At 35.4% G+C, this 13,508-nt stretch overlaps 1 protein-coding gene across 2 annotated transcripts; it reads right to left on the bottom strand.

Annotated features, from left to right (window-relative positions):
- Nucleotides 1–1,826: 1,826 nt before the first annotated feature.
- LOC115440010 (RAB11-binding protein RELCH homolog) lies at nt 1,827–13,416 on the bottom strand. 2 transcript variants are annotated; one of them, XM_037438948.1, is made up of 16 exons: nt 12,968–13,416; nt 12,305–12,475; nt 11,994–12,154; nt 11,547–11,768; nt 11,119–11,423; nt 10,721–10,918; nt 10,390–10,552; nt 9,747–9,939; nt 8,522–8,893; nt 7,859–8,204; nt 7,421–7,705; nt 6,643–6,761; nt 6,076–6,232; nt 5,298–5,503; nt 4,458–4,584; nt 1,827–4,115 (listed from the first exon to the last, which is right to left on the bottom strand). In XM_037438948.1, exons 1-16 carry the CDS (start codon nt 13,194–13,196, stop codon nt 3,890–3,892), a joined length of 3,480 nt encoding a protein of 1,159 aa, XP_037294845.1. In that variant the 5' UTR covers nt 13,197–13,416; the 3' UTR covers nt 1,827–3,889. The 2 variants fall into 2 exon arrangements, with proteins under 2 accessions (XP_037294845.1, XP_037294846.1); XM_037438949.1 differs by having other exon boundaries at nt 10,721–10,915.
- Between the last annotated feature and the right edge of the window lie 92 nt (nt 13,417–13,508).

Below are 13,508 nucleotides of genomic sequence, written 5' to 3'. Positions count from 1 at the left end.
TTTTGTTATTAGTTTTAATTTAATTTTATTGTTATTGCTGTCTTAATATTGTTAGATATAGAGTTAGATTATATTGAATTATAATAAATAAATAAATAAATATCAGCCTTGTATTATATTCTGTCCCACTGCTGGGCACGGGCCTCCTCTATTACTGAGAGGGGTTAGGCCTTAGTCCAACACGCTGCCCTAGTGGGGATTGGTAGAGTTCACACACCCTATTGAGAACTTCTCAGGTATGCAGGTTTCTTCACGATGTTTCCTTTCACCTTTAAAGCAAGTGATAATTCACAAAGAATACATATATAATTTTTTTTTAGAAAAATCAGAGGTGTGTGCATTTTAGGAATTGAACTTGCGGACATTCGTCTCGGCAGTCCGTTCCACAACCAACTAGGCTATCGCCGCTTCTCAAAAATCTAAATTATACATAAATTGTGGTACACGTCATGATCATCAACAGATTGCGCCATCTCTCTCATCGTGCTGTTTCTCTAATTGATCTCTAAAATCTGCACACCCAGCGGTCGAGTTATGTGTCGATATTTGTAACATTACTAAAATTAAACATTTTAAAATGGTGAGTATAGTTCAAGAGACAAAAATAGACATAACAATAATTCGAGTATTCCACTAATGTCTTTCATACGTAAAAAAATTACCAATTAAAATACTAAAAATATAAAATACTGTCAGTTTGTAAATGATAAGAATACACAACACATAATAAGGAAGCACCAAATATAGGGAACGAGAATTTGTTAATTAACCACAAATGTAAAAAGGCGCGTAAAGCCGACGGAATGTTTGACTCGCGCCGAACGCAGTATAATACGCCACTGAGTGCAGGAAGCAGTTCAAAAGACTTGTCCGCTGAAGGATCGCGTGAGACGTTAGACTAGGTTCGTCTCACTAGTACAGGAATGGCTAACTTCTATTGTCTATGTTAACGGAAACATCGGTTAACTTGCATTAAAATTATTGATATAATGATGAGCTTGTAACATGTCAGGCGTCCCAAAATCTGTACGGTTTGTTTAGGTCCCCTCTATATTTTTGTAAGCAAAGGCATTACGTTCATAATTACTTTTTAAATAAAAGTACATATACAGTCATTCATCATTACAATTGGCATGGCCAAATTATTTTGTCGCTTGCCACCACTGACAACCTCTCATTAGTCCGCCATCTCTGCGCTAAGCTACGGCTAAGCTGTAAGTTTTCGGTTTTTGTTTGCTCTACGAAGCAGTCACTTGAAGAGTAAAATAACGACTTGCTTGTAAGTGTTCTTAGCGTGCTCTGAAGAAAGATTTATTCACCGATACATTATACCAAGCATGAAAATTAGAATCATGCCATTGAACCTTCATTCTCTTGCCGAACTCCGTAATAGTTTCCGTATCCTTAATGGATGTAAAGATACCACGCTAGTCATATTTGTTTATTATAATAAACTATCATTCTTTTAGAGTAGTTTTTTTTTAGATTGTGTGACCCATTCACCATTATTCAACTAAAAATGTATTAACTGTAATGCTACTTATTAAATAAACATTATAAATAATCAAAATTAAGTACATTTCTAACTTTAACAATAAATTAAGTGTGTTCCGCGTGAAGCAACATTTTTTATGCTATTTAATCTATATTGATATTACGTTCACGAGTTTGCACTTATATTAATTCATTATCATTAATTTGTATTATTTACGACTGTGACATAAATATCTAAAATGATACCATTAATATGTGGTCCATAAATAAATTGATAATCACAACAACACAGACGCCGAAGATGCTTCAAGCAGTACCTACCAAATGTATTCTTTTCCGTGGATCTAATCACTTACATGTATTGCACTATATTTGTACTATCCTACTTGACTAAACTAAAAAAACCGTGTCACACTATTCCTCGGAATGCATTTTTATTTCCAGTCCATATTGTTCGTTATTTGAGGCCGTTTTTCATAAACTATCAGCCCCTTAAAATGTTCCAAAAAACGCGACTCGCATGTTGATGTAGTCTGATTTTGATATTTGTGATTGACCGAAAGAACACCGCGTCAGTCACGTGTTAGAATCTCAACTAATCCCAATGGAAAGACACGGAGTCGTGTCGTGTTTCTTTTTCCAAATTCTAAGTAAACTGAATCGCATTTCCAATCCAACGCGAAACTGGACCAATTAGTGCAAAGTTTGTTTGACATGCTTACACATGCTCATTTTAAATTAATTTATTCTGGGGATTCGATCGGAAATTAAGATTGTGGGATCGTTAATTGAAAACGGCCGTTAATGAATTTTGATTAAAAATAGCGCAGTGTGCGTATATGCTTATCTACTCTACAACAAGCATGCATTGACTTTAATAATTGCAATTGCAATCTTTTGACAATGTTTAGACTGCACATAATACATGCCTAATAAAAAAAATCAATAAAAATCTTTTAATTTATCACTTTTAACTGGGTTAACTGGTAAAAAAATTCAATTCGAGTCTAAAATTACAATTAATTCATTATGGATGTTTATTTCTTGACTGATTATAAATTATTTTCACACGAATTTTTAAAAACTGTCGATTTAATGTCTCAGTTGCATATTTATTCAAATTGATGCCAATAGTCGATATAAACATCGAAATATCTTGAATATACTTATTTCGTCAATGAATGGGGATATCGATATATTTCATTAGACTTAAACATCGATTTATTTCCTTTTTTTGTCCAAAATAGTAATGTTTTTATTTTTAATAATGCCTTTCGATATTGTATAATTTGTACATGTTAACAGATTACTAATTACCAAACTGCTTGCGCGACGTGTTATTCAATAATTTTTGTGTTACATAAATTAAATTAATAAGTACCTTACAGTGCCACTTAAAATTAACTACATATAATAGTCGATTATGGACCATAAATTATTACAAATAAGTTAACACATAACACACTTTTAACATAACGCATATTTACATTGTTTATGCGTTTAGAATCTCGCTGTTGAAAATGATACTAACGACTAAAAGGTGTATAAAGCACTTCTGTCGAGGAAGCAGATATTTTTTTTTTATTTGGAAATAAAATATATTGCAGAACACCAAAAGTTATTTTGAAAAAGGATGCAATTATGAAAGCAATAAAATTGTTTGGGTAAAGAGGGTAGTTGATGTTTTGTTTTATTTCCTTCAAATGCAAATCAGTTAACGACCCACCTGATAGGTTTCGTCGTCACCCATGGACGTCGGCAGTGCCAGGGCACAGGCAAGCCTGCCGTGTATAACTTAATAAATGTATCTTAGAACTTTTATATTTTCTTCCTAGTATTTTTCACTTCCATGATCCAACAATATTATATTATTAAGTATTTTGTTGTTTATATCAATGTTGTTTGGTGTAAGAGCTTTTTAAAGACATAATTAAGGATTTAAAACACAAGAAAAATAAAAGTCGCGTTATGAGTCTTAAATAAACGCAGGTAGATCACGTCTGTTTCCGATAATTCGAGTGGTCAGACTAATAAGGTCATGGTTTATCGACATTTCCCTCTTGAAGTTGTATAAAAAAATAAAATTTAAACTGCCCAATCTTATGATTCAATATAGATCGTCATTAATTTCATATACATTGCGCGCTGTCACTAAGACTGTTCGAAGAAGTGTACATAAAATGTGGTTACCTAATGTTTGATCATATTTAATTGTAAAACTTGCTAAATCATCGTTTAATATATTTTGTGATCAATGGTCACTTTTGTATATAACATATTCAAAATGCTTTGGCCCGGCCACTGCAATATCAAACACTTAACAGATTTATTACCCTGATAAAGCTCACGGGGTGTTACTTTCACTATGTACTATCGCCGTCCATTACATCGATAGCTATGTTTTCTTCTTGAATATATTTTGTAAATTCATGTTAGTTTTCGACTGCTGGAACATTTGCGTGACTCGCCTGCCTACCTCCTGCGCGGCGTGCAGGTTAGTGGCGGGGCGCGCCGGCTCGCGCGATACTTCGGCGCTGGGGCCCGCCACCGTGTGCAGCAGCGCCTCGATGGCCGGCTTGTACTGCGCTAATGTGGGTGTCTGCACGGTTTCTTCTAGTTTTCTGTGTCATAATATTAACTAAACTAAGTAAAAATATTCCTGTTTTTTTTTAATCGGAAATAAATGAGTTTGTAAATGTTAGCAGTAAGAGTCACTTTATAACTTGCTTTCTCTTTGTTTAATAGAAAATTGATTTCAGATATAAACTGACCAGGAATAAATAAACCTCGACATCTTCTAGTAATATATTTTTTTTTGTACTAACAACACCTTTAAAATAGAAAACTAAGAGTAGCCTCCAAGCAGGTTATTTTATTTATAACTAAATATAAATATCAAACAACTTTACGACGCCTGTCGAGGACTAAAATATCGATAAATTGAATATGAAATGTCTTGTTACCTGAGCGCGGGCACGAGCGCGGGGTGGTGGCGCGCGTGGTGTGCGGCGAGCTGCAGCCCCGGCGTCAGCGCCGACACGCACTCCGCCGACGACGCGCTGTGGCACAGGGCGCACAGCAGCGACACCGCTGCGCAACACCCGGTACACATCACTAATGTACGTTACATAACACTGCAACATTTCTGACGGCTGTGGTTTCTATTTTTAGCTTAGACGTTTTCAATACTATTTGCCTGGGACTGGATGACTCGAATATATTAAATCAAATCTTTTCTGCTACATGCTAAAAAAAGGTGTTGCGTTGAAATTATTTTAGAGTTAGGCAAGTGCGCTCATTTTAACACACCCCGTGTGTAATGTACAGGTGTTGCGCGCTTAAAATTACAATAGTTGTTTGGGCCGCAGGCAACGTATTAACCGGTACCTCACTGACTTTAGTTGATATACATAAATTACACAATCACTATAAATACAAATGTTACCAAAATTTGAACATATCTTAAAGCCTCAATGACATACGTTTAAATAAATTCTGTGAAGTGATATTGATTTATCCGTGCCATATCCTACTAATATTATAAATGCGATAGTTTGTGAGGATGGGCGTATGCATGTTTATTTCTTTTTCGTGAAAAAAATACAGAACGGATTTTGATGAAACTTTATAGTAATATTGACTATTCATCAGAATAACACATAGGCTATAAATTATAATGATTTGGTGTAATTTGGTCATAATATAACGATACATAACAAATAAGTCGGAAAGTCGGGCGAAGTCGCGAGCAAAAACTAGTCGCTATATAATTGCTACAGTGTAGGAATGCGTGTCGAGCGCACCGTTCTCGGAGACGGCGCGGCTGCCGGCGGTGGGCAGCACGAGCAGCGCCAGCGCGTCGGCGGCGCGCGCGGCCTCGCGGGCGCCCAGCGCGCCGCGCACCGCGCCCTCCGCCGGCGCCCAGCACGCGCGCTCGCACGCCAGCGCGCGGCTCAGGCACGCGCGCGTCGTGCTGCCCCACGCGCCCAGCGCCGCCTCGCGCACCGACCTGCACCGACACGCTCTGTGCGTTACTGGCTAGTGGTAACACATAATAAAATAATATCAGCCCTGCATTATATACTTGCCCACTGCTGAGCACGGGCCTCCTCTACTACGGAGAGGGATTAGGCCTTAGTCCACCACGCTGGCCTAGTGCGGGTTGGTAGACTTCACACACCTTCGAAATTCCTATAAAGGAACTTCTCAGATGTGCAGGTTTCCTTACGATGTTTTCCTTCACCGTTAAAGCGAACGATAAATTCACAAAGAATACACACATGATTTCTTTTTTTCTTTAATTTCAGAGGTGTGTGCCCTTGGGAATTGAACCTGCAGACATTCGTCTTGGCAGTCCATTCCACACCCAACTAGGCTATCGCCGCTTTTATGGTAGCACATACCGTCTTCATATCCTTCATTGATAAATACAATCATTCATTTGTTCCCTATGTCCCCTGTTGTCCCTGTCTGAAGAACATACTAACTTTTTCCTATTGTCCACCAGAAGTGGACAAATTGTAAGGGAACATAGGGAACAAATGAAAAAAAAAACGGGAATAGACGAACAAACATACTTACCCTTCATCATCGTGTAACAAAGCCATGACTGCCGGCAAAACTTGTCTTTCAATAGTTTTCTCGCTAATCTCAACAACATTCAATAATTCATTGATAAGGTTAGCGATATAAACACGTATTAAACTACCACTGGAACTCTCACAACTGCTCGCTGCAACTGAAACCGTATAAATTAATTATATTATTCAATAAAGAATATTATTATTTGTATATACTCAAAATGGCTGGCTATGAAATATAAATCAAAACAATAAAAATGTAATTCTTCAAGCTGTGCAAATCAGTTTATATATTTTTATAAAAATATCTAAGTTATGTACAGGATATTATAATGGCCTAGTTTGCAATAGAACGGATTGATGAAACGAATAACGCAGTTTAAAAAATTTAAGCGCATCCCCCTGATTTGTCTAAATTGTAGGTATATTTTTTTTATCAAGAATTATAATCGCTTGTTTTGACTGTAAAGAAAAACTTCTTGAGATACATATGGTATTAGGTATGTGCATGACTGTATGCGGTAATATATGAACACCAAATCTGGCGAGTAAATGACAATATACTTACACTCCCTAAGATGTTGTAGGTAGAAGTCGAGCGTGTCGGGTTTGTGCTCCGCCACCCATTTCAACGGTATTGAGAATATTTTCACTGGAAGATCCCGGATACTGCTGTACATAATCCATCTAAAAAGTGTTATTTCAAAATCAAATTTACAGCAATGTTTCATAAAAAATAAACTTTTATTATTAAATCTTTAAGCTCCTTGTGGTGTTGCTAATGGAAAACAATTAATAAATATACTATATGTAACTTTTTTACTTAGCGTAATTAAGGTAGTTGAGAATGTTTTGTTTTGATAAAGGTATTTCACTGACAGATTGTCAAAATCGCAGCAATGTGAAGCACGAATCACTGTATATTAAATAAAACTGCTTCGGCGGCGTAGTTGTATTGCGTGCACAGTGCGACACTGCTCTGAGGTCTGTGGTTCGATTTCCGGGTCAAGTAGTGATGTTTGGCATTTTTTGCTCAAAACCAACCCGGATACTATAAATTTGTTCTCGATATAGTGATAGGGATGCTCCCTATCACATCATGGAATGGAATACAAAAGGCGAAAAGTGTAGGCCGAGGTGCAACTGCACCACAGTTGCACCTCGGCCTACACTTTTGGGGACAAAAGCGGGATGTGTTTTTAAAAAATAAATAACAATAACGTCTCTATGATTTCCATGAAATATTGCATAATACATAATATGTAATATTATGTTTCTATAATATTTCATGATACGCATAATGATTATTCTGTGTAAGAAAATTACGTAACGATACTTTTACATACTTTTGCAGAAACTCGGCATGCTGTGACTTATCTTCTAAAGCTGGTAACACTGTAACTAGATAAATTCCGACAACCGCAGCGCTGTCCACGTTTATTGTGTGCAATTTTTCCATTTTCTGTTCGAGATCCACAATTATATCGACAAATATCGATTTCAATATCGACTTTGTAAAATTCACATTGAAATGTTCTATGTAACTATTAAATAGTGTAATTAGTATATCATACACCGTCGGGTGATTCAGCACTTTGATATTTTTTGTCACTTCTAAAATTTGTTTTATACTGAAATAACAAAAAAATAATATTAAACATAATATTTTTTTTTCTTCAGATGCCAGTATCTACAAAATTCCATTACTTAACGAATACAAGGTCTTACGCATCCCACATTTAAATTTGATTGAGGTTTGTCAAAGTAACACAAGAAATACTTACTTATCAATAAACCATGTTAACTCAGGCCATCTAACCTTTGGTTTTTCTTTAATCAAATTATTTAAAGCCCCCAACAACATCTTGGCGTCAACGTCGGTAATATAGCATTGCAAATCTATAAAATACTGCTCCTCTAACGGCACTTCTTGTAAATTAATTGATTCCATATCACAGTTGGTCATGGTAACATCCCTAACTATTTGTACATTGACTACGTAGGCCAGTTTGGCCAACACTAACACTCTAAACACGTTCAAATATAAAAGTACACTCTTCCACTCATTGTCTAGACAAGCTTTCTTTAGGTTCTTCATAATCCGACTGCAAAGGTCTGATGTGAACTTTCCTGAAAAAATACAATAAAATATATTACTTAACTCGAACCTGTTTGGAGTCACTACTTGTTATATAGGCAATAATTATAGTTTTTTTCCGTTAAAACTATCTACTGTTTATGCGCAACAGCAATATCTATACATCTCCACTGGAATATGGACATTGTAAAAATAATCTATTATTGTCATGATTGCTATACTTTGTTTCCAAATTCAAATGTAACTTATCCAACACAACCACAGACTTATATGTCGACAAATGTAATTGTGTCCAATATTATGAGGAAAAGATATTTACCTTGAATCCCGTAAACAAAAATCATATTACCTGACATGAGAGCACTCCTCGCCAGCACCGGAACAAACACATTAATGGTGTCTTTCACACATTTCTCTGCTGGATCTTTCAAAAAGTTGAACATTAAGTTCTCCAGTTGCGTGTATTTATGATCGGCCACTGGACATATTAGGCATGCAGATCTCAAGCCCAAAATTCGTATTTCTAATTCATTTGACTCGCACATCAAAACGACGAGACTTAGAAGTAGGGAAGTGCACAACTCTATGGGAACGTATGGGGCGATGGCCATGCATATCTGACTCGCTAGTATGCGCCGCTCCAACGTTTTAGATGATAGTAACTCGGCTATAGAAGACAGTACTTCGCCGCTACCGCCCCATTTGACTATAAAGCACGCCGCTGCAATATAATTCATTTCATTATGTAGATTATACAAGTTTATAATATTATGATTTAACAAAAAAACTGTTACCAGCATGTCGCCAATACAAGGTTTATAAAGATTCATATAAGCTAAAAAAATTATACCACATGTGATTTTCACACGCCTAGTGTGTATTACCGGGTTATCTTAATTTTTTTTTTAATACGCTGTGTACCTAAAAACTAATATAAAATAATAATGTATTAAAATAGAGGTTATAATATGAGATTGATTTAACGCAGGATTAATTTCTTGCAACCAAAAATTATTTTTGTGTTGATACAACACCAATCAACATTGTCAATTAAAGATCCCAATCGTTTTTTTTTGTTCATCCGTTTATTCTTGGGATCAAATCGAAGATTAATATGGGGATCGTTTATAGAAAACGGCCGTAATTCGTAACGGTACTTAAATCTTTTACCCTAAAAAAATGAGATTCGATTTTTTTGTTTCGATAAAAACCACAAAAATATTTTTAACTAAGTAAAATGTACATAATACGTGTAAAGATATGTATATGTATCTTTTTACTCAATTCATTAAAACTTGAGAGATAGGAGTGTAGTTAGTTTTCTTCGACTTTTGTTAAGCTAATACTTTGATATGCTTGTAAAAATTACTGTAATAGTTTAAAAATACCAAAACATGGATTATTGAATTTTTCTTTTTGTTTTCCATATTATGAACATATAATTAATTTAAAATATAAATAAAAACACAAAGGTAACAAAAATATTTTTGAGCAATCTACCTTTTAGACATGATTTTGTGAATTTAGATATTATTAGAATTCGATTCGAATGTCAATCTGTCGAGTGTCGGTACCTTCGCAGATGACCCTGGTGTCGGCGGGGTCCGGTTTCTTGACGAGCGTGAGCAGCGCGTGCAGCGTGCGCGCGCGCCGCGCCGCGCCCCCCGCGCCCTCCGCGCCCTCGCCGCCGCCCGGCAGCAGCGCCGCCAGCGCGCACAGCAGCGCCGCCGCCTCGCCGCGCCGCGCCACCAGCGTGTGCGGCAGAATCTATGCACACGCACACTAGAGGTTCGGTCCGGACAGCCCGTGTATTACCAGTTTCAATCTCGGGTATAATTCTCTTCAATAATTTTCAATGTAAACTCGTAACACAGCAGTGTCACGTTATCTTCGGAAAATTATATTGGAATGGTATTATGTATGCCAATTTCAAATATCATAAACGTGATGATCGCGTGATCACCTCATCGCTTGTTACATGTTTTATCTGAATTATCAAAATAACGAGTTGCATAATCAAAATAAAGAGTAAATGTATCATCAGTCAACACTCTATCTAACTAAACACTCCGTTTATCATTAGCTGCAGCAGGGCCAATTTATCGTATATAAACAAGAAAATTACCACTATACCATATCTATGACTATCATAAAAATATAAATTTAACATTTTTATTTCGTATAACTTACATTAGATGGTCATTAATTACAACTTACCCTTGGCAAAGTATCAGCGGCTAATATCATCAGGCCAGGTAGTGTGATTGGCTTGTCGTTCGCCACTAATTCAGCCAGAAGGTCATTATTCAGTGGTTCGTTAAAGTTCAGCGTCTCGCAGCACCAGTTCAATATCGACACTTTCAAACTATTCGGCAGCCCACTGAAATACGATAATATTTCTTCAAAATTTAATATAACGTTGATAATTTGTGAATTTTATAACTCTTTATACTGATACTAGGAGTATTAATTCTAAATTATATCCAATTATCATTCGATCTGAGTATCAAACTGCAGAGTATATTAATTATTCTAATCAACATTTTACCTGTCAATCCACATCTCCTTATTATTAGTATCAATGCTATTGTACTCGTATTGCACGCGGGTCCACTCCCCATTGTCGTTTATACTAAGAGTTTCGTCGAGCGTGGTGACACTGCCGCGGCGTAACGGGGAATCTCTCGTGCTATGCTCGCCTAGTACTGTTGGATCTAACGAACTAATATTGGAGCCTTCTTTTCTGCTGCAAAAAGGTAAAAATAAATATTCACGAGCATTTCATCTAGAAGTGACTTTTCAATATTTTTTTCTCTTGCAATTCAATCTTTCAATATTCTGGTGCAAAGAATAAATTTTACATATTGATAAATAGAAATTATCAAACATAAATTATTTTAAAAAATCTTACAATTAGATGGATAGACTATATAAGAATTGACTTACATGCTATTCTTCTCATTATCAATAATTTCAAACTGCTCTGGGGTTGCACTGTGCGTAGAATTCCCACTGCCATAATGATTCTCTGCTGCAGTGCAAGTGATTGGCCTGTCAAGTGGTGGCTGGACAGACAAAAGTTTCTCCTCTGGTATATTAAGATCAAGTCCTTTGCCCTCAGATGTAGGACTTGTTAGAGAATTCAAACTCACTATAGCAGCATCATATAGTTTTTGGAAGTTCAGTTTCTCAGTTTCAAGGGCGATTATTTTTTGCTTAAGTAGTTCTATCTCTTCTGCTTGAATAAGGAGCTAAAAAAAAGTCCATGAATTAATTGACTTACATTACTTCTGTATACAATACACATCATCTTAGTATTGCCAATTAAAATCTAGATATAATAGCAATATATTTTGAACTTTTATAGAACTTACTTCATGACTCCAATCAGTCTCATGAACAAGTGTAGTCTGGCAACTGACACAAACATTGCCCTCATCTATTTCAGTCTGACATTCTATCTCCATAAGTTGCCAATCTGTCTCTGTAGATGCATCAGACTTTGGAAGGCTCAATGTGGACTTTCCTCGAAATAAAGATACCAGCCCAGCTGGTCGAGGCATGTTAAGACCTACATCATCCCAGTCTTCAAATTCCTAAAGATAATTCATAATAATTATAATTATTACTATTTCAATAGTCAAGTTAGTAAAAATTAAAATCATATTATACACTTTTATGCAGTAAATGGATAAAATTTATCAGTTTAGCTGTTTCTTTTAAATCAGCAAAATTACCATCACATGATTTAATTTTATTTTTTTCAATTGCATGCAGTAATAGGAATTTTAAAAATTAATATAAATATACTACACAATTACCTGGTCAGGATTTTCATCAGAAAATGTAATGGAAGTAAGTTTGTAGTTCTGGAGTAAAAGATATTCATTTATGAGGAAGTTTAAAGCCCTTTTTTCATGAGGTTTTAAAGTTTGATGGTCTGATAAGTATTTTGAACTTTTGTCTAATGATGATTCTCCATCTAAAATTTTTTATTTAATATACAATTCATACATTAAATAAATAAACATTCTACAAATTTTATTAACTTCTCAAATTTACATGTATTTATATATGTTCATTTAATTTTTTTTTAGTTATTTAATTTACATAAGCATTAAAAAATTCTCACCTGCAAACTGAGTAAGATTTGCTCTCAATGCGTTAATAGTTTCTCGAGCTTTGCGTAATTCGAATTCAAGTACAGCAACATCTCCACCACTGCCTCCACGATCACCGCCACCATCTTCTGAATATCTAGCAGTGTCTAGAGAGTCCAGAGTGGCTTGGCTCGGGGTTCGGTCTAAAAATTTTTTTGTTTTGGCAAAAACATTCAAACAAGTGTCTTTATATTTATGGGTAGTAATAATAAAAAGAGCTGACTAACTGTATTGATTATGATTTTTTTTCATTGTTATTTCTATGGTAATTAAAATGAAATAAACATTTTAATACGGTAATTAATTAGTTTGTCATCATAGTATATAATATTTCTCACATAAAGTTTTCCATATTTGAAGCTTTGCAACTTGTAGTATTAGTTAGTATAGTAAAATGTTTTCAATAAAGCACATAATACATTACAATTCAAAATATTATTAATACTTATAGTAAATAAATTATGTGTGACTTTTTTTACAAGAAAAACAAACAAAACTTCGATAAAGACTCATGTAAATAAAAAAACATGTTTTTACAATAGCTCAAGCTGATTGTAAATTCCCCATACATATTACATGGGCATGTAAATTGTACATAATTGATGTTCACGTTTTCTCTATAAACAATTACTTACGCATAGATGTAAACTCAGTCGGCCGAGATACATGTTGTTCAAAGTTTCCTGGATTGGAAAAAAATTCTCTCAATTGAGGTAGTTCTTTTCCGCTCTCCACGAGTTCCGTATGCAGTTCCAAAGCAGTGAGGAAGTAATGATCCTTAAGTAGTTTCGTAGCTATGTCTTCGTACGACAAATGCGAGGAAGTAGCGAAAGAATTTTCCTCCACATCCTTGTAAGGGTTCATTGTGATAACAAACAATTACATCACAAAAGAATGCTAAATGTTTCTATTTTCGTTCATGATATACCGATAGGTCTGTATGATGAAAATTTGAAAACATAAATCTTATTTAAATAAAAAGCCAAGACACTTTAAATAACTGCAACTTTACTTGGTCGGTCAATCACAATTTACGAATCACAACCAAACAAATGTCAAACAATTGACAATTGACAAATAGCAATAGTGAACTGACATTTATTGACATTACATTGACATAATTATAGGGATCGGGTCCACTAGGTGGCCCGGGCCGGGCTTAGATACGCCTAGGCT

This window comes from Manduca sexta, chromosome 15 (genome assembly GCF_014839805.1).
Source record: "Manduca sexta isolate Smith_Timp_Sample1 chromosome 15, JHU_Msex_v1.0, whole genome shotgun sequence".
In the NCBI taxonomy this organism is placed as follows: Eukaryota; Metazoa; Arthropoda; class Insecta; order Lepidoptera; family Sphingidae; genus Manduca; species Manduca sexta.
The sequence above is the reverse complement of the archived record's forward strand: the minus strand, read 5'-3'. Positions and strand labels throughout refer to the sequence as shown.

Bases quoted from the DNA above. Each gene is read 5' to 3' on its own strand.
- LOC115440010 (XM_037438948.1), bottom strand. From the start codon at position 13,196: ATGAACCCTTACAAGGATGTGGAGGAAAATTCTTTCGCTACTTCCTCG. The intron at 11,424-11,546 runs GTAAGTTCTATA...ACTTTTTTTTAG, and splicing joins AGACTGATTGGAGTCATGAA to CTCCTTATTCAAGCAGAAGA. The intron at 4,585-5,297 runs GTGCGCTCGACA...GGTGTTGCGCAG, and splicing joins CCGCGCCGTCTCCGAGAACG to CGGTGTCGCTGCTGTGCGCC.